This window comes from Chiroxiphia lanceolata, chromosome 1 (genome assembly GCF_009829145.1).
Source record: "Chiroxiphia lanceolata isolate bChiLan1 chromosome 1, bChiLan1.pri, whole genome shotgun sequence".
Taxonomy (NCBI): Eukaryota; Metazoa; Chordata; class Aves; order Passeriformes; family Pipridae; genus Chiroxiphia; species Chiroxiphia lanceolata.
In genome coordinates this window covers 243091-266365 of record NC_045637.1, presented here as the reverse complement: position 1 = coordinate 266365, position 23275 = coordinate 243091, and the positions used below count along the sequence as shown (strand labels likewise).

Below are 23275 nucleotides of genomic sequence, written 5' to 3'. Positions count from 1 at the left end.
CCCCGCGCTCCCGGACCCGCGCGAAACGCCCGCCCCACACTCACCCCTGTGCGGCTCCGGGTGTCCATGGGGCCGGGCCGGGGCCGCCGCCGCCGCCGTTACCGGCCGGGGGGGGGCCCGGCCTGTGCGAGGGAGCGGGGCGGGGGCAGCGGGGTGGCTCGGTCCCCGTTACCGCCGCCCCGGCCCCGCCGCCGCCGCCTTTGTGCGCCGCGCCCGCGGCGCGGGGGGAGCGTAGAGAGCGGGGGGTACCGGCGAGGACCTTCGCACCGGCCCCGGCCCCGGCCCGGCTCGGCGGGGCTGGTCTGACCCCGGACACGCCGCCCCCCCCGTTAACCCTCCGGGCGCCGATCGCCACCGTTACCGGGGAAACCCCCGGGGCCCCGCAGCCATCCCGCGGGGGAGGGGCGGCGCCGGCCCACCGCCCACCCCGCGCCGCCCGGGGGGGCGACACCCCGCACGGGCACCGCCACCGCCACCGGCACCTGCTCCGCCACCGCACTGACACCGGCACCGGCACCGGCCGCCACCCGCACCGGCACCAGCACCGGCACCTGCCCCTGTCCCTGCAGCATTACACACACCAGCACCTTCCCCGGCACCAGCACTTGCCCCTGCACCAACCCCGACACTTAGAGCAGCTGCCACCGGCACCGACACCGGCACCGGCACTGACACCGGCACCTGCCCCCCCTGCACCGACAGCGGCACCGACAGCGCCCCGCGGTGTCACAGCCCCTCCAGCTCCGGGGTTGCACCCCCCGGGAGCACCGAACCCCCACCCCGGCCGTGGCCCCCGGCTCCAGCCCCAGGCAGTGGATGCCTTGGTCACCCGGGGGTTCGGCCCGTTCCTCGGGGCTCTGCGGGTGCGGGGGCTTTGGAGCCAGAGGCTGGGGGGACTCAGTGGAGCAGGGCTGGGCTGGGGAGGCTCGGTGAAGCAAGGCACGGCTGGGGGGCCCAGGCTGGGCCGCCGAGATGGTGTAGTGAAGCCCACCCTGAAAGCCGGGGTGCTGCAAACCTGGGGCTCCGGGACACCTCCCCGCTGCCACCCTGGGTGCTGAAGGAATCCCGGGGCGAGCTGCTCCTGCCCGCAGTGTAAACCCCCTCCCCACCCTGCCCAGACCCAGCTCCGCGGCCCCCCCGGCCAGCGAGAGCCCCCCAGGGCGGGGGTCCTGCCACACGGTGCTGCACGGGTGGCCCTCGCTGGGCCCCGGGAGCCGGGGGGCCGCTGCCGGCGCGTCGGCCACGCTGATGGATGGGGCTGCTCGGGGTCCCCTGGGAGCGGCGGGCGGCGGGGCCGGGGGCTTTGTCTGCTGCCAGAGACGCTGTCGGGAATTAGCATCTGCCAGGGCCTCGGCGGCTCCGCACCGTCCTGTGGCGGCTCCGCACCATCTTCCCCACCCGGCTCTGGAGCCTTCCACTGCTGGCACCGAGCGGCCCAGCATGGGGTTGAGCCCCACGGCACCCCCGGCACCCCACGGCACCCCACGGGTCCCAGCCGGGACCCACTGGGCAGGACCTGGGCGAGGGGTGACGATCCGCCGAGCTGCCCTGCGGCAGCTCGCCCGGCACGCTCCGCAGCCCCAGGTACCGGGCTCGGGGTGGCACGGGCGCCCCGGGCAGGGGAGCCCGGCGCGGGGCACCGGGCGGGAGCGGTCGGCTGGAATCCGCAGCCTCAGATCCCGGGAGTCGGGTGGGTTTCTGCGCGGCCTCGGCTTTGTCTGCGCCGGGGCCGGGATGAATGGCCCTTTCAGTTTGTGCCGTCATGTGTGCCGAGGGAGCCCGTGTGCCGGCCAGGCCCCGAACAAAAGGAGCCGGCGAGGGGCTGCGCGCGGGGCGGCGAGGAGGGGCCGCCGGCAGCTCCCACCGCGCTGCTCCCGCTGCGGCTCCGCGCCCGGGCGGGGGCACAGCGGCTCACGGCAGCACCGCACAGACCGTGCGGGGCCGCACACCCCTCGTGCACGGCCTCGCACCCCGCTCACAGCCGCACCTCCCGTGCCCGGGCAGTCGTGCCCGGAGCCGCAGCTGAGCCCGGGGCAGTCGGTGGCCCTGTGGCCAGCAGGGCCCCGACGCAGTGATGCTGCGGGTACCGGTAGGGCGACGGGGCCCGCGGGCTCCGAGCCAACAGCACCGTCAGGCCGAGGAGCAGGAGCCGGGGACGGACGGCCTGACGCTGACTCGTGTGGACGAGCCCAGGGGTCTCCCAGCCGGCCGTGGGGCTGTGGCGAAGGGTCTCCCAGCCGGCCATGGCCGGGCACTCTCTTGCCTTCCAGGGACTAAGACCTCACCGGCCTCGGTACAGACGTGAGCTGGTCCTGCCCAGCTCCGCGCGACCCGGCCGCAGCCCAGGGCCAGACGTTACCTGCGGGGCCGTGCTGGGCTCCGGCAGCGTCGGCAGCCGCTTCTCCACTGCGTCCAGCCAGTGCCGCAGGGCCAGCAGCTGCTCCTGCACCTCCAGCCTCCGTTCTGACCGCGGCCGGGCTCTGCGGAAAGAGTGGGGACACTAATACAGAGTGGGGGACGTGGCTGCTGTCCCCCCCTGCCCACACCACGCCGAGCCCCGGCCTCGCCGCGCACTCACAGCAGACCCTGCCAAGGGCGTCCCGGCTGTGTCCGTTCCCACCCTGCTCTCCCCGGCAAAGCCGAACCGCGCCCTCCCCACCCCGGTGCCGACCCAGACCCCCAAGGCGTTGCGGGTTCCCCCCAGCTCCCCCACCACGGTGTAGACAGGCAGGCACACTCGCAGGCCCCGACACGACGTGTTCGGCGGTGCCCGGTGGTGCCCGTACCTCTCCATCTCCTCCCCATCCGCTGATGACCCCTCCACGCTCTCCCCGGCGAGCCCGGTGTCCCTCGCAGTGCGGTGCATCTGCGGGGAGAGCAGAGGGACGGTGGGGACGGGACACCAGGACTCGGCAGAGGACGGGGCTCCACAGCCTTCCCCCCTGGAACACCACTGCGGAGGTCTTGGAGTGTCGCTGTGTTTCCCCAGGGACGGCCCGTCCTCACCAGCCCGGTCAGAGCTCCCCTGTCCGAGACCTCCGACGTCTGTCCTTGCTCCAGCCGCCACCGGTACCTGCGGGGTTTGGCTCTGCTCCGGCTCCTCCGCGTTCCTGCAGCGCTCCCCAAATTCCCGACCCTTTTTCACCCGGGGTCACTCCCAGATCTCACTCTGACACCCCTTGGGCTCCGTCTGGCCCCCAGTGTCCCTACACCTGCTCTGTGCACTGCAGAGCCAACGGTCCGGCCCCTGGCTGAGCCCAAACCAAGCCACGGCAAAGTGACCCACGGCAAACTGAACAATGGAAAACTGATCTGCCACAAACGGATCCATGGAAAATCCGCTGCACTGACACCCACACCAGCCACTGCCGGCTCCGGTGCTGCGAGCACGGTCGCTTTGCTGCAACATGTGGGATGAGACACCGGGCAAACACCGAGATCTAAAACCCAGCAACGTCCCGGCACGGGTACAGGGACCGGGCACGAACAGGCAGCGGCTGCTCCTCGCCCCTGCGGAGAGTGGGGCTGGCGGGAGGAATCCCACCGCACCCGCTCCCAAGGCTGAGGGCGATGCTGCTCCCGAGAGCGTAGGGAGCCTTGCAATTAACTGGTCGTTAACCCTGGTGATTAATTAAGCCAGGTCACCTGGCCGAGCATAACGAGGGAGAGATGCCTCTGGGGACCCCAGGAGGGAAACGGGACACAGTCACCCTCAGACTGGGGGTGTGTTGGATGCGGCTGCTGCGGAAGGAGCCGCGGGCAGGGTCTGGTCAGGGACCCCCGCAGGAGCAGTAGGGAATTCCTGGAATGAGGGGAAGCGGCATTAGGCAGGTGCCAAGTGCCGGTGCCGCAGCAGTCCCGCGTGCTCGGAGTGCCGGCAGGGCTCGGTCCCGTCGGAGGCGCTCCGGGACTGTGCATTCACGACTGACCCGTCAGCCACGGCCGGGGCCCCCCGCCCGACACGCCCTCAGTGTGGCCACCCGCCCTCGGCAGTGGCACCGGTGCTCCCCCGCCAGCTGGCCAAGCCACCAGCAGCATCCCGTGTGCCCCGCGGTGAGCCCTCACCCCAGGGCAGGACCGCGGTGCCCTGCTGCAAGAGGCTGGGCACAGGGACCCGGGGAGCCGGAGGACGCTGCCGCGGGTGGGCAGACGACAACAGCATCTGCAGTGGGAAACGCTCTTCCAGCCCAAGCTCAGTCCAGGCTGGCGGGGATGGAGCCGAGGACGAAGCCCCGGCGATCGCTGCTAGCCTGTCCCAGACACGGCTGCACCGGCCGCTCCGGTCCTGAGGACGGGCCAAAAGACCACGAGGAGCCCCGAACCCCAAACCGGCGCCGGGACACCGAGGTGCTGAGCGCGGCAAGTGCCTGCTCCGGCACGCTGGGGGTGGGTCCGGAGCAGCCCCCAGCCCCGGCTCGGGCATCGGACACCGCGGGCTGCGCCGTTCGCCCGGGGACAAGGCGGCAGGAACAAACGGATCTGGAGCTGCCCGACAGCAGCTCCACAGAGCCGCGCAGGGAGGCAGGGCCCCGTACCGCGCTGCCCACACGGCACCGCCGCTGTCCCCACCGCGTCACCGGCCCTGCCAACGCCGGTGAGCCCGGCACAGCCCGACGGGGCACAGAATTGCCGGTGCCTGCGCGAGGCAGAGCCGCCCTTGGCCAACGCACCCGGGCTCCGAGCCCCAGAGGCGCGGCCGGGGGGGGTCTCGGGGTCCCTGCCCGCGAGGAGGTTCAGCGCCCCGGCGAGGGGGGGGCGTGGGAGAGGCCGGTCGGGCTTTGTGGAGAAGCTGTTCAGAGCGTTCCCGGCGCGGCGGGGGCCGAGCCAGCAGTGCCCGGGGCGGTGGCACAGGGAGCTGGCAGCCGGGACGGCTTCCGCGGCCACGCTTGGGACGGCGGCCACGGGTCCCGCGCACCGGACCGCGGCCAGGACGGGGCGGTGCTGCCGCTCACACCCTGACGGGCGGGTGGCCAAGGCCGATGTGCGGGGGGCGAGGGACCCCTCCAGGGCTGATCGGCACCACGGGCAGGGCGGCACTCGGTGCCTCACACGCCACGGCCCGCGGCGTTAATGCTGAGGGATGGTTTAGCTCGAGGGGGGCGGGGAGGGTGAGCTCCGAGCCGCACGGCAGCGGGCATAAAATTGGGAATGTCATGGAGTTTTCCATCGTGACAAGCTTGGCCTGGTTACACACTGGCCTGGTCACTCCCAGCACGTGGTGCTGAAGGGGCTTTTGGAGGGACGGGGAGGTCTTGGGGCAGACAGGACGAGCCAATGGAGACGTGGAGCAGCACGAGCCAATGGAGAGGGTCCATGGCCAAAGGACACTGTGCTGGGTTGGGAGTTGCTCGCTCACCCCACGGCACCCGGGAGCAGATAGCCCAGGTTTTGGGATGTCCCCGTCTCCTGTGCCCCTTTGCCAGCCAAGGTGGGAGGATCCCACCACCCCGGGCACACCGGGAGGGTCCCCATGCCAGGGGCACAGGGCCGAGGGGGGGTGGGAAAGGGCATGTAGGGGGTGGGATCTCCTCTGTCATGTGGATACAGGTCCCATGGTCGGGCCCAGGAGCAGGGGGGTCTCTCACTAGGGACCAGAGCTGAACCCCACCAGTGTCAGGTGGTGATGTGGGGCTGGGCCATGGGGCTGGGCCATGGGGCTTAGCCCTGGGCCAGAAGAGGGCTCTTGGTGGCCTCACGAGCTTTGAGAGAGGTGACCGGCTGGGGAGGGGGGAGGAGGGGAGGGTCAGGAAGGTGGGGGGAGTAGGGGATGTGTGGGGGAGCAGGAAAGGTCTGGGGGACACAGGGAATACCTGGAGGGGCAGTGAAGTGCCGTGTGACCCTGGGCAGCCCATGACACCCCAGGGAACGTCATTGCTGCCCGGGGACCCCTCCTGAGCCTGCGACCCCCTCAGTCTCCCTGGCCCTGCTGCACCCAACGGCCACGTCCCGCTGCCGGCGGGGACAGATGTGGTTAATTGCAGACGGACAATGCAATTAACGTCCTCCCAGCCGCTGCCATCTGTCCTGGCCAGCCCGGCCTCCCCACTCAGGGCTGCTGCCAGGGTGGACGTGCCCAGCTGCTCCTGGCACAGTGAGACCTCACCAGCCCCTGGACATCACAGGGGTCCCGCAAGGGCCCGGACGGCTCCGGCCCTCCCAGCGTGGTGCCCGGTGCTCCTGGCACTGCCACAGGATGAGTCTCGCACTCAGGGAGCCCCAGCCTGGGCAGAGGGTGGCACTTGGCTCACCAGGCTGGACAGACCCCTTGAGCTGCCCACACCTGCGCTGGCAGCAGCACTGACTTTCCTGGTTTGCCAGGGCTGTCCCTCCCGAGCGCTGCTGCCCTGTCAGTGGCTGCTGGGCCAGCACACCCTGATCCCCTCCAGCCCCTCATCCTCACAGCAAACTGCTGCCATCTGCCCACAACAGCCCCTCGCTGCCCGAAAGGGGAGAGCCCATGGCACAGCCTGCACTGGGCAGAGGCCACAGGACCAGCAGGCACAGCCCTGGACTAGCAGTGGTAATGGCACATATGGGCACAGGGAAGAGTGTCCCTGCCATGCCCAGAGCCCCACTGACGGGGCTGGAAGGGATGGGTTTGTCCCCATGGGAAAGATTCAGCCTCGAAAGCCTCTACAGCCCCCACAGTCCCAGCACTGCTCACTCCCCAAAACCAGGGATCTGCTGGCTGGGGGCTGCACCCACACTTCACCTCCTGGCAGTGCCGGCTGTGCCACCAGCCCGGGACAGCCCTGGGGCTGCACCCACACTTCACCTCCTGGCAGTGCCGGCCGTGCCACCAGCCCGGGACAGCCCTGGGGACAGCCCTGGGGACACCCCTGGGGACACCCCTGAGGCCCTGCTCTGTGCCTGGCAGCACCGTGGGGACACCAAGGCCCAGCCCATGGGTGAAGCACCTGTGCCAGGAGCCGGTCAGACCCACTGTGCCCCAGCACATTCCACCACGACCAGCAGCCCATGGCACAGAGCCACAGCAGGCAACGGGAGCCCAGAGCCCACAGCCACGGTGGCGAGGCTGGAGGGGCAAACAGACCACGCAGAGCTGCCGGCTGGTTTCAGAGGATTCTCCTTTACTGCCCTTGCAGGGGAGCCCTGGGTCCACACTGCTCCTTTTACAGACACTTCGCAGTATGTATAGGTCAGGATTTTAGTGTTTTGCCCCCAAAACACTTGTTTGGGTGACCGATGGGCCCCCGATGCCCCGATGAGTGATGGTCGGGGCACGGGGGGCCCCGGGGAGTGGGAAGCATCCCTGAGCCGCGGGCAGCAGCGCCTCATGCAAAGCCAAACGGGATAATGAGAGCAATAACGACACCGGAGGCGAAGGGTAACATGACTGGATTTACAGGTGGTAGATGAGAGCAGGGGGGAAGAAGGAGATGCCATGGAGATCCGCGGTGAGCCCAGCACCGCGCCGGGAGGCCGTCCCTGGGGAGGAGGGGGTGTGCAGGGCGAGGAGGGATGGGGTGACCCCATGGGTGCCTCTCGGGCCACTGGCTGCCCAGGCACTGCAGCCCCGGTCTCTGCCCGGGGACTCTGGCAAGTGCAAAGGGCGAGGGAGCACGTCCCCACGTCCTCAGGCGTGGTCCAACCCGCCCCGGGGCAGGGGACGGGCTCCGTGGCGGCGATGAGGGGAGGTGAGATGGACATCCAGCCACACTACAACAAAGCGAACAGAAAAGATGGGATGAGACAGGGAGAACGACCCACAAGATGAAGCCACTGACCCGTCCGGCAGTGCCGCGGGACCGGGACAGGGCGGGGAGCTCGGCGTTACCTGTGCTGGTGAGCGCCGCCGAGCAGCCGCAGCCTCCCGGGCTCCCCTCGAGCCCATCCACGACCTGCTGACGTCGGAGACCCAGCTCAGGAGCTCACCCAGCGGCACCGGGACATCTTTGGTGGGACTGGAAAGAGACGTCTGCCAGAGAGAGAGCGTGTTACTGCAGGCACAGGGAGAGCCAGGGACGGGGGGGTTGGAATTACCGCGAGGAAGGAAGAGGAGGCTGCTTTTACAGAAATTCGCCACTTTCTAACAAGAGCACATTCCGGGCTGCTGCAGCATCCCACGGCCCACCCCATGCTCCGGGGGTCCTGGGGCCCCCGCACCCCTCACGAGGGTCAGGAAAGTCCCCGTGGCCAGGGGGGCTCTGGGCACAGGAGCCACGCGGAACCGGGCTGGGGCGTGGGTTCTGGCAGACACCTGCCAAGGGGGCGTGGAGCCACACTAGTGTGAGGAAATCAACCTCGAGCGGAAGCACTTCCCAGATACACGGAGAGACAGACAGACAGACCGGCCGGCCACGGCGGGAGCGTCCCGGAGGGCGGGTGAGCGGGCGGGCTGGCGGAGGCAGGCGCGCAGCGAAGCCCCTCGGTGGGCGAAGCGGCGGAGCGGAGGCAGGTCCCCCCGCGTGAAGCACCGGGCGGCACCGGGGCGGCACTTACGGTCGGGGCACCGGCTCCGCGGTGCGGTGGCAGGGACGTGCTGGGAGGCCAAGGCAGGGAGATGGGGCAGCTGGGGGGCCGGGCGCAGAGCCCCCTCCTCGCCACGCTGAGGGTGGGTGGAAGGGGTCCAGGCAGCAGCTCCGGGGCCGGCGTGGTGTGTCTGGCTGTCTGGTGCCGGGGAGCCCGCGATGTCCTCCTCCAGCACGCCGGCTGCAGTGTGGGGCACCGTGGGGCCAGGGTCATCTCCTCCTTCGGGGTGCGGGGGTTGAAGCCGGCAGGTTAATTACAAAAGAGTGCTAAGTGGTTAGATCCAAACAGGGAACTGTTTTCCTGGTGTCCGGCTCGACCGCACCGTGTGCGAGCGGCAGCGGAGTCTGCGCAGCCAGGGGCTGGAACGGCGTCCGGCTCCCAGGGCACAGGGCAGGGAGGGTAGTGTGTGTTTTCTCTCGTCTCTTAATATACAAACACTGTCAGCACATTCGCATATATTAATTTATTAGTCTTGTCTTTTTGGTTAAACTCGAGGCACTGCTTTGGGAGAAGAGTGGAGGTTCAAAATTAAAAAAAATACTAGTGATTAGCCAGCAGCGTTGCCACATGCGGAGCGGGTGAGGCAGCGCCTCGGGGGCTGGCGGGTCTCAGGCCACGTGGAGCGGAGGCCCACACGCCCCGGGGTGCTCCCCGCTCGCCTCCCGCCCACAGCTCCCGGATGCAGCCAGGGTGAGGGCAAGGGCTAGAGCAGCTGCCTCCACAGCGCCCGGGGGACCCCCGGCGTATCTGCGCCCGAAGCTCGAGGAGGAGTAGGATGAGGAAGAGAAGGTCATAGAGAAGCCGGAGCTGGTGGCATCGAAGCTGCCGCGCCGGGAGCCTGCGCGGGAGCCGGTGCGGGAGCCCGAGCGGGATCCGGAGGTGGAGCCGGCACTGCTGACGTTGTAGGGGCTGTAGTAGCCCTTGCTGGACTGGGAGGAGGCCTCCAGCAGCCGCAGGCCGGTCCCATCCTCGATCATACTCCGGTCCATGGCGTCCTTGTAGGAGATCTTGAGCTTGGTCTTGGGGCAGGTGAGGTACTTGGAGTAGGTGTTGACGTCCCGCAGCTTCTGGGCGGTGCGCGCGTCGATGGTGCCCTTCTGCAGCGCCTCGTCCAGGGACACGCGGCCCGCGGTGTCGGGCTCAATCAGGCCCCCCGTCAGGTACTGCACCTCCAGGAACCGCTGCCCGGCCTCGTAGTACAGCCAGCCCTTCTTCAGCGCCTGCGCCGCCGACATCTTCGTCTTGGTCCGCGGGTCCTCGAAGCCGTAGAAGGCCTTCTGCGCCAGGTTGATGCGGTCCACCATGATCTTGTCGACCAGGCCCTTGTTGACCGCGTCGGCGACAGAGCACTTGTCACCGGTGCTGGGGTCGATGATGCCCCCGGTGCAGGCCTGGGCTTCCAGCAGCCGCTGCCCCGTGATGTTGTCCACCAGGTTGCGGCGCATCGCCTCCGTGATGGACACCTTCTCGAGAGTGTCTGTGTCCAGGATGCCCGCCACCGGCCCGGTCTCCTCGGTCGGGTCGGTCCACATGGAGATCTGGGTCCGTGTCAGGGCCGGGCTGACGGTGTAGGAGGAGGAGGATCCCACTGAGGATGACCGCGACCGGAAGCCACCCATGTTGCCGGAGAGCATGTCGGCAAACTCGGTGATGGAGAGGGTGCCCGAGCGGTACTGGTCCAGGGCTGACTGGTCAATCAGGCCCTTGCCGATGGCGTCGTCGATGTCGTACTGGCGGCCCGAGCGCCTGTCGATGATCATTGACTTCACCACACCGTCGGAGGACGAGGTGGTGATCTCTTCCCACTCACACTCCTGCTCCGACAGCTCCAGGTAGGTCTGGTGGTCGATGAGGCCCTTGCGATAGGCTTCGTAGACAGACATCTCCTTGCCCGTCTCCGGGTCAACAATCACCACCCGGCGCTTGCGGACAGAGGACTTGGAAGAAGTCTTCCTCTCCCGCTTCTTCTCCTTCAGGGGCAGGAGGCAGAGGCTGGTCTCTGGGTCCGTGATGCACCGCTCCATGAGCTGCAGGTAGGTGAGGTTCTCCTCCGTGTTGGGGTCGAAGAAGCCCTTGGTGTCATCGCTGGGGTCCAGCAGGATCTCATTCATCTCCTCGTCAAAGAGGCCCCTCTTGTAGGCCACCTCCACGGGCAGGCGGTGGCTCTCCTCGGGGTCAATGATGCCTCCCGTGGCGATCTGCGCCTCCAGCAAGCGGATCCCGTGGTCCTTCAGGATCAGACCCTTCTTCATGGCCTGGAAGAGGGAGATGAGCTTTCCAGTGTAGGGGTCCCGGTAGCCGGTGACGGCCCTCTCGGCAGAGAGCAGCTTGTCCTTGAACTCGGGGCCCACGATGCCCATCCGCACGGCTTCCTCCACCGTCAGCTTGAGGCCCTTGATGGGGTCGATCACGTAGCCCGTGGCCGCCTGCGCCTCCAGGAGCTCGAAGGCTGTGCCGGGCCGGATGATCCCCTTCTTCATGGCCTGGTAGACGGACAGACGCTCCTTCGTGGAGTCCACAAAGACGCCAGCGATGCAGCTGGTGCCCTCCAGGAACTTCTTGAGGTTCTTGGAGACCTCCTCGACGGAGGTGAGGCCCTCTTGGAGGCGCTGGGCTGTGGCTTCGTCCATCACCTGTGAACGGACGAGCTCCTCCACGGTGATCTGCTTCCGCAGCCCCCGGAAGGTGAGTTTCCGCGTGTCGCAGAGCGGGAGCAGGAGGAGCCTGGAGTTCTCGTCCTTCCGGCAGCGCTTCAGCAGCTGCGTGTAGCTGAGCTTCTCGTCCGTGGAGGGGTCCACGTAGCTGCGCACCTCGCTGGGCTCCGAGAGCATGTCGTGCGTCTCCTTGTTGATGAAGCCCCGCTGGTAGGCCACCTCCAGGGGCAGGTGGAAGCCCAGGTGTGGGTCGATGACGCCGCCGGTGGCGATCTGGGCGTCCAGGAGCTTGAGGGCTTCTTCGCTGGGAATGAGATCCTTCTTCATGGCCTGGAAGAGGGAAATCTTCTGTTCGCTGTAGGGATCTCTGTAGCCGGTCACGGCTCTCTCTGCAGACAGGAGCCGGTCGTGGATCTCAGGCCCCACCACGCCCTTCCTGACTGCCTCGTCGACCGTCAGCATCTCGTTCTTCGTGGGGTCAATCATGAAACCGGTGGCTGCCTGGGCCTCCAGGAGGGAGCGGGCCACTTCAGAGTTGATCAGTCCTTTCTTCAGCGCCTGGTAGACGCTGAGCGTCTGCTTGGAGGAGGGGATGTAGATGCCAGCCACACAGCCTGACCCATAGAGGTACTTCCAGACAGTCTCCACCTCCAGGAGCTCCCGGAAGGTTTTGGAGCCCTGCTTCAGCATGTTGTAGATGTCCTGAGAGATGATCTTGGCCTCGTAGAGCTCCTCGGCCGTGATGCGGCGCCGGACGTAGTCGTAGGACATGAGGTTCTGCTGCCGGATGATCTCAGTCTTCTCGATGATCTCGATGATGATGATGATCATGCGCTCCTTGGACACGCGGCCTGACTGGAACTCCTCCATGAGCTGCTTCCGCTGCTCCTCGGGCAGCAGGTCCGAGTGCATGATCTCCCACAGCGACATGGAGGAGCCGGCCCGGCTGCCCACGGGGATGTCCACCTGCGTCTCCTCGAACACCTTCCGCGTCTCTGCCTCTGTGTAAACCTGGGTGGTCTCCACCACTTTCGGCTTCTCGGGCTCCCGCAGAGGCAGCAGGTACAGGCCCGTCTCAGGATCCTCGATGCACCTCTCCTTCAGCTGCAGGTAGGTGAGATTCTCACGGGTGTTGGGATCAATGAAGCCCTTGGTGTCATCAGTGGGGTCGGAGAGGGTCTGGTTCATCTCCTGGTCGAAGTAGCCCCGTTTGTAGGCCACCTCCACGGGCAGGCGGTGGCTGTGCACGGGGTCGATGATGCCGCCGGTGGCGATCTGGGCCTCGAGCAGGCGGATGCCGTGGTCCCTGACGATCAGCCCTTTCTTCATGGCCTGGAAGAGCGAGACGGTGTCGCCCGAGTAGGGGTCCTTGTAGCCGGTGACAGCCTTCTCAGCTGAGAGCAGCTTCTCGTGCAGCTCAGGCCCGACAACACCAGCCTTCACCGCCTCGTTGACGTACAGTTTACGGTTCTTCACGGGGTCGATCAAGAACCCAGTGGCTGCCTGGGCCTCCAGGAGGACCACAGCGGTGCCGGGCGTCAGCAGGTTCCTCTTCATGGCCTCATAGATGTTCAGCTTCTCCTTGGTGGCCTCCACGTAGACGCCAGCAATGCAGTCGCTGCCGTGCAGGAACCTCCTCACTGCATCTGTCTCAGAGAGGTCCTTCACCGTCTTCTTGCCTTCCTTCAGCTGCTCGTACTGGGCTTTGCTGATGATGCGGGACTCCAGCAGCTCACTGGCCGGCACCGGCGCCCGCAGACCGCTGAACGTCAGCTTCTCCTGCTTTTTGGTCTCCGCCTCCTCGATGATGGTGATCACGATCTTGATGATCTTCTCGATGGTCACCTTGCCGGTTTTGTACTGTCGGAGGAGCTCCCGCCTGTGCTCCTCTGTGAAGTACTCAGAGTGGATCAGATCCCAGATGGTCATCGTCCGGCCCTTCATGCTGCCCACCGGCACCTCTATGGTGGTCTTGTCGAAGCACTCCTTGGCCTGGCTGTCGGTGTAGACCTCCTCCTGCTGCGACTGGATGGCCTTGTCGGACAGGGGCAGCAGGCAGAGGCCAGTCTGCTTATCACGGTGGCAGCTCTTCTGCAGCTGGGCGTAGGTGAGGTGTTCCTGGGTGTTGGGGCAGTAGAAAGCCTTGGCGTCATCTCGGAGCTCAGTCAGAGCCTCGTTTATCTCCGGGTCGAAGTAGCCGCGCTTGTAGGCGATCTCGAGTGGGAGCCGGTGGCTGTTGACAGGGTCGATGATGCCGCCAGTGGCGAGTTGGACGTCCAGCAGCCGCAGCCCGGTGTCACTGGGGATGAGGCCCTTCTTGAGCGCTTGGTAGAGGGAAACCGTCTGGCCTGTGTAGGGATCCTTGTAGCCGGTCACCGCCTTCTCCGCCGACAGCAGCTTCTCGTGGAACTCCGGCCCCACTACCTCAGCCTTCACCGCCTCATCCACAGAGAACAGCTTGTTCCCCACGGGGTCAATGATGTAGCCGGTGGCAGCTTGTGCCTCCAGCAGGGAGAGGGCAACCTCTGGCTTCAGCAGATTTCTCTTCAGGGCCTCATAGAAGGTGAGCTTCTGGCCCGTCGACTCCACCAGGACACCGGCGATGGCATCCGTGCCCTTCAGGTACTGCCGCACAGACTCCATCTCCGCCACATCTTTCACGGATTTCTTGCCCTGGTGCAGCTGGTTGTAGAGGTCCTTGTTGATGATCTTGCTTTCCAGCAGTTCGGCAGCAGGCACGGGCGCCCGCAGGCCCTCGAAGCACATCTGGCTCTTTTTCTCGCTTTCCTCCACAACCGTGATGATGATCTTGATGATCTTCTCCACTGTGATCTTGCCAGTCCTGTACTGCTGGATCAGGTCCCGCCTTTGGTCCTCAGTGAAGTATTCAGAGTTGATGAGCTCCCAGATGGTCATCGTCTTCCCTTGGAACTTGCCAAACGGTGCCGTCACCGTGGCCTTCTTGAAGACGTCCTTGGCTTCCTTGTCAGTGTAGACCAGCTGCTCCCTCGCTTTGGCTGCCTGGTCAGTGAGTGGCAGGAGACACAGCCCCGTGTCCGGGTCAGTCACGCACCGCTCCATGAGCTGCAGGTAGGTGAGGTTCTCCTGAGTGTTGGGATCGAAGAAGCCCTTGGTGTCATCAGTGGGGTCAGACAGGACCTGGTTCATCTCCTCGTCGAAGTAGCCCCGTTTGTAGGCCGCTTCCACGGGCAGGCGGTGGCTGTGCACGGGGTCGATGATGCCACCGGTGGCGATCTGGGCCTCGAGCAGGCGGATGCCGTGGTCCCTGACGATGAGATCCTTCGTCATGGCCTGGAAGAGGGAGATCTTGTCGCCCGTGTACGGATCCTTGTAGCCAGTGACAGCCCTCTCAGCCGACAGCATCTTGTTGTGCAGCTCTGGCCCAATCACACCCTCTCGCACCGCCTCGTTCACCGAGAGCCTCACGTTCTGCACGGGATCAATGATGAAGCCGGAGGCAGCCTGAGCCTCCAGGAGCACCAGCGCTGTGCCCGGGCTGAGCAGCTTCTTCTTCATGGCTTCGTAGATGCTCATCTTCTGGTTGGTGGGTTTGATCAGCAAGCCAGCGATGCTGCTCTTGCCCTGCAGGTACTTCTTGATGTCCTCCCTCTGCGAGAGCTCGCCCACACTCACAACTCCCTTCGACAACTTGTCCAGGTTCTCTCTGCTCAGGATGCCGGCGTCAGCCAGCTTCTCTGCCGACACCTTCTGCCGGATGCCGTCGAAGGCAAACTCCGGCTCCCCATTCTGCGCTAAGCCGTCCATCGCGTCCCGGCCGTTGGGCACAGCCTTGATGTCCAGCAGCTGCGTCGTCGTAACCGCGGCCTCCCCGGGCAGGTCGTCCGTCTGGATCATGATCTCCCGTCTCTGGGCCAGGGCGGCCTTGTACTCCTCCTGCATCTGCTCAAGCCTCTCCCTCAGCTTCTTGTTCTCCTCTTCCAAAAGTTTCTCCTGCTGCTGCCGCTGCCTCTCCAGCTGCTGCAGCTCCTCCTGCTTGTGCCGGACATTTTCCTCAGCTTCTTTTTGATGCTTCTTGGCTTCGTCCAACATGGCTTTCAACTGCTGCTTCTCCTGCTCCATCTCCTGCTGCTGCCTCTCCTGCTCCGCCTTCAGGTTCTGGGCTTTGTTCACCTCGTCCTTGAAGAGCTTCTCCAGCTTCGATTTCTCCTCCTCAATGAACTTCTCCTTCTGCAGCAGGGCATCCTTCTCCGTCAGGAAGCTCTGCTGGAGGAGCTGTGTCTCCTGACGGAGCTGAGCCTGCTGGGCCACCTGCATCTGGGGTGGGAGAGAGGACAGTGTGGTCAGACACCCAGGAGGGCAGTGGGGAGGACTGAGGGTGGGGGCATGGGGCATGGGCAGCAGGGGTGGCACCGGGGAACACAGAGTCACCCACACACTCCGCTATGTTGGGTAAGAGTTAAAGAGCAGAGCCGGGGTTAGGGAGCCACACACACAACACGGGGCAGGACAAATGGGGGAGGACACGAGGGATCCTCCAGCACTGAGGCTGGGAACTGGGCACAGAGAGGAACACGGCAGGACACAGCACAGGGCTGAAGAGCCGGCCCGGGTGGTGGGGATCCCCCCTCCACAGCAGGAGAGGGGCTGGGGGTCCCGCTCCAACACTGCCTGTGGGGTTTGCTTCAGCGTCCCCAACTGAAGGTAGCATCCTTGACCTGCACAGGGGGTCCTGCCCCACCATCCCCAGTGATGGTCCCTGGGGACCTGGCCAGGGGTGGTGTGGGGTGGCTGGGGAGAGGGACGGCCTCCCTGTGTACCACCACTGCTAAAGGGGGACCCACAGCCCAGTACCTCCTCTGCCTTCTGCTGCAGTAGCGCCGCCTCCTGCTTCAGCTTCTCCTTCTCCTTCTCCAGGTCGGCAATGGCCTTCCGCAGCTTCTCTGCATCCTCATCGCTCTGGTGCCGCTGGATCTCCAGGGTCTGCACCAGCGTCATCTTCTCCTGCGTGGCCAGCTCGGTCTCGTGCAGCCTCTCACTGATCTCCTCCGCCTGCTTCTTGAACCGCTTGGCTTCCTCCTCAGCCTTGGCCTGGGCCATGCTCATCTCCGCCACTTGCACCTTGAGGCGCTCGGCCTCGGCCGTGATGTCCAGCTGCCGCCGGCGCTCGGCCTCCAGTGTCTTCTGGAAGCCCTCGGTCTCCTCAGCCAGGCGCTGCTGCATCTGCTCCTTGTCCTCCTGCAGCCGCTTGGCGTGTTCCTGCGCCAGGTCCTTCTGTTTCTGCAGCATCTCAGCCTCGGCCCGCAGCCGTGTGGCCTCCTGCACCGCCTGCATCTTCTCCTTCAGCATCTTCTCCGCCAGCGCCCGCTGCTGTGCCAGGTCGTCCTCGGCCAGCTGCCGCATGCGGGCGGCCTCCTGCGCCTCCACGCTCAGCCGGGCCACCTCCTCCGCCACCTGCTTCATCTTCTCAGCCTCCTCCGCCAGGAACTTCTGCGTGTTGTCCTTGTCCTTGAGGATCAGCGCCTTGTTCTCCTCCTCGATCCGGCTCTTCAGCTTGGCCAGCTCCTCCATCTGCACCCGGACCTTGAAGAGCTCCTCCTCCACCTGGGCCTTCTGCCGGACGGCATCCGTCACCTCCTCCTTCAGCCGCTGCAGCTCCTCGTCCAGGATGCCCTTCTGATGGTCCGTCTCATCCAGCTGCAGCTTCACCTTGGTCAGCTCCTGCTCCACCTGCGCCTTCTGCCGCAGCGTCTGCTCAGCGAACTTCTTGTGCTTCTCCATCTCGGCGTCGGCCAGCTGCTTCTGCCGCAGGGCCGCCTGCTCCGCCTGCGCCCGCTTCGCCGCCTCCAGCTCAGCCTCCTTCCGCAGCTTCTCCGCGTCCGCCTGCGCCTGCGCCTTGGCCTGCGCCTCCTCCTCCGCCCGCTGCTTCAGCCGCTCGGCCTCCTCCACGCGCTGCCGGGACAGGCTGGCGTCCTGCTCGGCCTTGCCGCGGGCAAACTCAGCCTCCTCGGCCGCCCGCCGGGCCCGCTCGGCCTCCTCACGCAGCCGGTCCAGGAGGCTCTGCTCCTGCTGCCGCGTCTGCAGCAGCTCCTGCTCCTTCTGCTGCACGGCGGCCAGGTGAGCCTTCTCCTCCGCCGCGATCCGCTTCTGCGCCGCCTCCCGCGCCAGCTGGATCTGCCGCTCCGACTCCTTCTCGGCCAGCTCCTTCTGCCGCCGCGCCTCTTCCACCATGGCCCGCAGCCGCTCCACCTCCTCCAGGGCCAATCGCCGCTGCCGCCCGGCCTCCTCCTCGGCCGCCAGGATGGCCTGAACCTTCTCCTCGGCCTCGCGCCGCCGGCCCTCCTCCTCCAGCGCCAGCGCCCGCTGCCTCTCAGCCTCCCGCTCCGCCTGCTCCCGGCTGCGCTGCACCTCCTCGGCCTCCCCGCGGATGCGGTTTAGCTCCCGCTCCAGCTCGCTCTTTCCGGCCGAGGCCCTCTCGAAGCTGGCCTTGAGGACGCGGATCTCCTCCTCCACCTGCCGCCGCTGCCGCAGCGTGTCCTCCACCAGCCCCTTCTGCCGCTCCAGCTCGCTCTCGGAGGAGCGCTTCAGCAAGGCGATCTTCTCCTCGATGTCCTGCTTGTGCTGAGCCGCCTGCTCCTCCAGCAGCTTGCGCTGGTAGGCCTCATCCTCCGCCAGCCGCCGCAGACGCTCGTTCTCCGCCTCCTTCTCCTTCAGCGCGATCTCCGCCTCCGCCTTCAGCCGCGAGGCCTCGTTGATGGCCGCCAGCTTCTCCTTCAGGATGCGCTCGGCCTCGGCCCGCTGCCGGCCGGCCTCTTCCTCTGCCAGCTGCCGCTGCCGCTTGGCTTCCTCAGAGAGGGCACGCAGGCGGGCGGCCTCCTCGGCCAGCTCCCGCAGCTTGCTGGCCTCCGCCTCCAGCCGCTGCTTCGACTTCTCGCTGCTGGAGCGCGACTCCTCCTCCGTCTTGGCCTTGCTCTCCAGGAGAACCTCCATCTCGGCCCGCAGCTTGGCCAGCTCCTCCTCCAGCTCCTTCCTCCTCTGGATGGCCTCGTTCACCTCGCTCTTCAGCCGAGAGAGCTCTTCCTCCAGGAGCAGGCGCTGCTGTTCCCCGTTCTCCATCTCCGCCTTCAGTCGGATCAGCTCCTGCTCCGCCGCCAGCTTCTGCTGGGCCGTGCCCTCCGCCAGCTCCCTCTGCTTCTCCAGTTCCTCCTCCGCCAGCTCCTTCTGCCGCAGGGCCGCCTCCTCCGCCTTGGCGCGCTTGCGGGCCTCGCGCTCCGCGTCCTCCTTCTGCTTCTCGGCCTCCTCCTGCGCCAGAGACTTCTTGTGGGCCACCTCCTCGGCCTGCAGCCGCAGGCGCAGCGCCTCGTTGGCCTTCTGCCGCCAGTGCTCCAGCTCCTTCTCGGCCTCCTCCCGCGAGCGCTCGGCCTCCAGCTGCTGCCTCTTCAGCCGCTCGGCCTCCTCCTGCAGCTGGGCCACCGCATCGTGCTCCTGCTGCAGCGACAGCTCCAGCTGCGCCGTCTTCTCGGCGAAGGAGAGCCGCTTGCTCTGCAGCTCGGCCTCGGCGCTGCGCTGGGCCACCTCCTGGGCCACCAGGATCTGCCGCTCCTTCTCGGCCTCCGCCTGCCGCATGCGCCGCTCGGCCTCCTCCGCCTGCAGCCGCAGCTGCTCCAGGTCCGCCACCGCCTTCTGCTTCTCCCGCGCCGCCTCACGCTCGGCCTGCACCTTGCGCTTCAGCTCCTCCTCTGCCTCCCGCTTCTTCTGACTCTCCTCCTTCACCTGCCGGCGCAGGCGCTCGGCCTCCTCCTGCGCCTGTCGCTTCTGCCGCTCGGCCTCCTCGGCGCGCGCCCGCAGCTCCTGCAGCTCCGTCTCAGCGCCCTCCCGCTGTTTCTCGGTGCTCTCCAGCTGCAGGCGGATGAGGCGGATCTCCTCCTCCACCTTCTTGCGGTTGTACTCGGCCTCCTCGATCAGCTTGACCTTAGACTTGATCTGGTGGTCCGAGTTCTGCCGCAGCTGCATCAGCTCCTGCTGGATGTTCTGCTTCTGCTGCTCGGCGTCCACGGCCACCACCTCCCGCCGGGTGACCTCCTCCTGCATGCGGAGCTGCAGCTCCCGTGCCTCCGCCTCCGCCTGCGCCTTGGCTTTGGCGTGGGCCTCGGCCAGCTGCCGCTGCTTCTCCAGCTGCGCCTCCACCTCCGCCAGCCGCTTCCTCTCCTCCTCCTTCAGCTTCTCGGCGGCTTTCTGGAGGGGAAAGAGGGTGCAGGGGACAGAGAGGGGAGAGAGAGACAAATCACAAGGGATGCGATCGCGCCGCGGCATCGACGCCGGCCAAGCCACGCACCGCTGAGCCAGCGGAGAGCTGGAGAATGTGCGTGGAAGGGCTTTGGCCCCTGGGCCGCCCCACGAGCCAGCGGCAGTGACACCAGCTTCCAGAAGACAGATGGCAGGACAGGGGACACACAACAGTGCAGGCAGACAGGCGACAGGAGCCAGACAGCAGCGCGGGAAGCGGGCGGCCACGTACCGGAGAGAAGGGACGGAGCGCGAGCGGAGCCCAAGCGTTGGAGACAGATGCGAGAGCGTGCGAGACACCACTACCGTGGCTCCCTGTGTGAGGGGCCAGCACAGACAGCCCCCTCCGTGGGCAAAGAAGAGAGACGGCCCGAGCGCCAAGAGCAGGAGAGAGGGGAGCCGTGCGAGGGCGATGCCAACAGAGGTTTCCCTGCCGGGAAAGCCTCGATGATGGAGAGAGCAATCCAGCTGGTTCGAACCCCTCCCGGCCCCTTCCAGGCGGGAGCGCAGCGCTCACCCCACATGCACCACGAGAGAGGCAGCCGCACGCTCCGCAGGGCCCGGGCACAGGCAGCACTCATGCAAGGGAGCCGGATCCCTGCACCAGACCCCCGATCCCAGGAGCAGCACAGGGGCTGAGGAGGGACAGAGGAGGACGGGGCGAGCTATGGAGAAGGCAGAGGGTGCCGCGGGGAGGGGGCATGCGCAGAGTGAGTACCTGGTGCAGGGCTGCCAGAGTCATCCTGGTTTTTTACCCTCCATTAGATCCCCACCAACACAAACATCCCCAAAGAAAAAGCACCGGCAAAGCGGCTCCGAGGGCAGAAACCAAGAGTTAGAGAGGTTACCCTGCGCCAGACCCCGCGGGCCGGCGCCCAGCACAGCGGCATGCGCAGGCGGGTGCTGACTGCACGACGTGTATCTGGGAAGTGCCTCCTACCACCAGTCACATCAGAGCCCCTGGTGCCCAGAGCCGGCTCGGCTCAGAGACCCTCCACACCCAGAGCCAGTGGCCTCACTCCCAGGAGCCCAGCAGGGGGAAGAGTTAGAGGCTGTGGGCCAGTGTTAGTGATGAGGCCAGAATCACAGCCATGGGCCAGGGCCAGCGTTAGTGATGAGGCCAGAGTCACAGCCATGGGCCAGGGCCAGCGAGGGGTTGGGGCCGGAGCCACGGCTGTGGGCCAGCGTTAGTGATGGGGTCAGAGTCACAGCCACAGGCCAGCATTATTGATAGGTCCACGGCTGGAGTCATGGCCATGGGCCAGTGTTAGTGATCAGGGCTGGGGCCGGAGTCACAGCCCTGGGCCAGTGATAGGGGCCAGGGCTGGAGTCAAGGCCGTGGGCCAGCGTCAGTGATGGGGTTGGTGCCAGAGTTACGGCCATGGGCCAGTGTTAGTGATGGGGCCAGAGCCGGAGTCACGGCCATGGGGCAGCGTTAGTGATGGGGTTGGAGCCAGAGTCACAGCCAAGGGCCAGTATTAGTGATGGGTCCAGGGCCAGAGTCACAGCCACGGGCTGGCGTTAGTGATGGGGCCAGACCCCCGTGAGCCGCGCTCCCTGCGGTTACACAGCCGGCTGTGCCGCCCCGCACCGCTCCCTACCTCCTCCTCCTCCAGCCGCCGCAGCGTCTCGGTGATGAACTTGATGTACTGGGTGGTGAGCGTGGTCAGCTCGCTGTACTGCGTCCGCAGGTCCACGTACTGCAGAGACAGAGGGTCAGAGCGAGGGAGGGAGGGGAGCACACCCACGGCCCCCCGGTCCCTCGGCGATGGTGGGGTCAGACGGAGGTGAGTCTGCACAGCAGCCCCCCAGGCCCACCCCTTCATGATCAGCCACACTTTGGGAACCACGGGGCACCCCGGGCCCACAGCAGTGGGATCCTCCTCACCTCCTGGATGATGCTGTCGGACGCCGACTGCACTTTGGGCTTCTTAGCCGGTGATGCCATCGGCTCCACCTGTGCCTTGAAGCTCACGAGCTGCAGCTCATAGTCCTGCCGGGGAGAGGGTGCTCAGCATGCCATCACAGCCCTGGTGAGACCCCCAGCCCTGGCACTGTCCCCCCCAGTCCCCCAAGGGATACTGTGCTGCCCTTCCAGCCCCACCCAGCCCCGGCCCCCTGGGCAGCAGGCGCACCTTGATGGCATCGATGTACTGCTTGGCATAGCGCTGGCACTCCTCCACCTTCTCCTTGTGCTGCTCACACTCCTCCAGCAGTTTCTGGGGAGACGTGTGAGGGTGAGCCCAGGCACCCCACGGCCACCTGAGAACACCCCCAGCCACGCCACAGCTGGGAATGGCCAGGAGCACCCCTCACCCTGCTGGGGATGGCCAAGAGCACCCCTTGCCCTGACACAGCCAGGGACAGAAAAGAGCATCCCTCGTCTCACCATGGCCACCCAAGAGCCCTCCCCACCCCACCACAGCAGGGACAGCCCCACACTGGGGCCAGGTATGGCCAGGTGCACTCCTTGCCCTGCCAGGTATGGCCAGGCACACACCCTGCCCCACCAGGGATGGCTGGCTGCACCTCTCATCCTGCTGGGGATGACCAGGAGCACCCCTTGCCCCACAGCAGCCAGGGACGGCTGGGCACACACCCTGCCCCACCAGGGGTGGCTGGCTGCACCCCTCATCCCGCTGGGGATGACCAGGAGCACTCCTTGCCCAACAGCCGGGTATGGCCAGGCACACACCCTGCCCCACCAGGGGTGGCTGGGTGCACCCCTCATCCCGCTGGGGATGACCAGGAGCACCCCTTGCCCCACTACACCTCTCGTCCCGCTGGGGATGACCAGGAGCACCCCTTGCCCCACAGCAGCCAGGGACGGCCAGGCACACACCCTGCCCCACCAGGGGTGGCTGGCTGCACCCCTCATCCTGCTGGGGATGACCAGGAGCACCCCTTGCCCTGCCAGGTATGGCCAGGCACACACCCTGCCCCACCAGGAGCGGCTGGCTGCACCCCTCATCCCGCTGGGGATGACCAAGAGCACCCCTTGCCCCACTACACCTCTCATCCCGCTGGGGATGACCAAGAGCACCCCTTGCCCCACTACACCTCTCATCCCGCTGGGGATGACAAAGAGCACCCCTTGCCCCACAGCAGCCAGGGACGGCCGGGCACACCCCTCGTCCCAGCGCCGGCTCTACCTTCTCCTGCAGGAGCTGCTCGCGCACGGCCCGGCTGTCGGTGATGGGCACGGCCTGGATGCCCTCCTGGCGCTGCCGGGCGTCGCGGATCCACTGGCGCAGGGCGTCGCAGCTCTGCCGGTAGTAGCGCAGCTGGCGGCCCAGCTGGTCCAGCTCGCGCTGGCGCAGGTCGGCCTGGCCCAGCACGGCCTGCCAGCGCTCCAGCAGCTGCTGCACCCGCTCCCGGTACCGCTCCAGGTCCACGTCCCGCTCGCTGTGGCCACGGACCATCCGCTCGTTGACGTCCTTGGCCTTGCCGAGGTCGGTCTCCAGGGTGCTGAAGAAGGGCTGGTGCCCCTCGGCCTGCGCCCGCAGCCGCTGCAGCAGGTGGGCAGGGGTCAGTGCCGGCCCCAGCTCCCCCAGCTCCCCCGGCACTCCCCGGAACCCCCCGGTACCTTCAGCTCAGCCTTGCTGGCCTCCAGCTCAGCCAGGTCAGCCGGCACCGCCTGCACATCCTTCAGCTGCTCCTCGTACTTGCGGAGCAGCTCCTCAGCCCCCTGCGTGCTCCGGATCACCAGCCCAATGGTCTTCAGCCTGTGGCAGAGGGAGGGATCAGCCGGGAGCAGAGCTGATCAGCCAGGGGTAGGACAGGAGTGGGATGGCAGTGGGACAGGATGGGATCAGCTGAGAGTGGGACAGCTCAGCCAGGGTGGCAGCACAGCGACATGAGGG

At 66.7% G+C, this 23275-nt stretch overlaps 2 protein-coding genes across 2 annotated transcripts in view; both read right to left on the bottom strand.

Annotated features, from left to right (window-relative positions):
* The window catches only part of LOC116797962 (erythroblast NAD(P)(+)--arginine ADP-ribosyltransferase-like), a 471907-nt gene that overhangs the window by 365882 nt on the left and 82750 nt on the right, over nucleotides 1–23275 (bottom strand). The gene's annotated exons all lie outside the window — the stretch shown is intronic.
* The window catches only part of PLEC (plectin), an 80694-nt gene that overhangs the window by 26259 nt on the left and 31160 nt on the right, over nucleotides 1–23275 (bottom strand). Inside the window, exons 26-45 of the mRNA XM_032699162.1 lie at nucleotides 22999–23137; nucleotides 22565–22921; nucleotides 21548–21631; nucleotides 21301–21405; nucleotides 21014–21112; nucleotides 15981–19361; nucleotides 9111–15443; nucleotides 8816–8915; nucleotides 8309–8712; nucleotides 8096–8221; nucleotides 7799–7939; nucleotides 7614–7680; nucleotides 4536–5009; nucleotides 3324–3400; nucleotides 2586–2866; nucleotides 2360–2480; nucleotides 1988–2263; nucleotides 1110–1718; nucleotides 780–857; nucleotides 362–611 (exon numbers count right to left, since the gene is read on the bottom strand). Coding sequence (XP_032555053.1) covers nucleotides 362–611; nucleotides 780–857; nucleotides 1110–1718; nucleotides 1988–2263; nucleotides 2360–2480; nucleotides 2586–2866; nucleotides 3324–3400; nucleotides 4536–5009; nucleotides 7614–7680; nucleotides 7799–7939; nucleotides 8096–8221; nucleotides 8309–8712; nucleotides 8816–8915; nucleotides 9111–15443; nucleotides 15981–19361; nucleotides 21014–21112; nucleotides 21301–21405; nucleotides 21548–21631; nucleotides 22565–22921; nucleotides 22999–23137 — 13502 coding nt within the window. The remainder of the gene's footprint in view (nucleotides 1–361; nucleotides 612–779; nucleotides 858–1109; nucleotides 1719–1987; nucleotides 2264–2359; nucleotides 2481–2585; nucleotides 2867–3323; nucleotides 3401–4535; nucleotides 5010–7613; nucleotides 7681–7798; nucleotides 7940–8095; nucleotides 8222–8308; nucleotides 8713–8815; nucleotides 8916–9110; nucleotides 15444–15980; nucleotides 19362–21013; nucleotides 21113–21300; nucleotides 21406–21547; nucleotides 21632–22564; nucleotides 22922–22998; nucleotides 23138–23275) is intronic.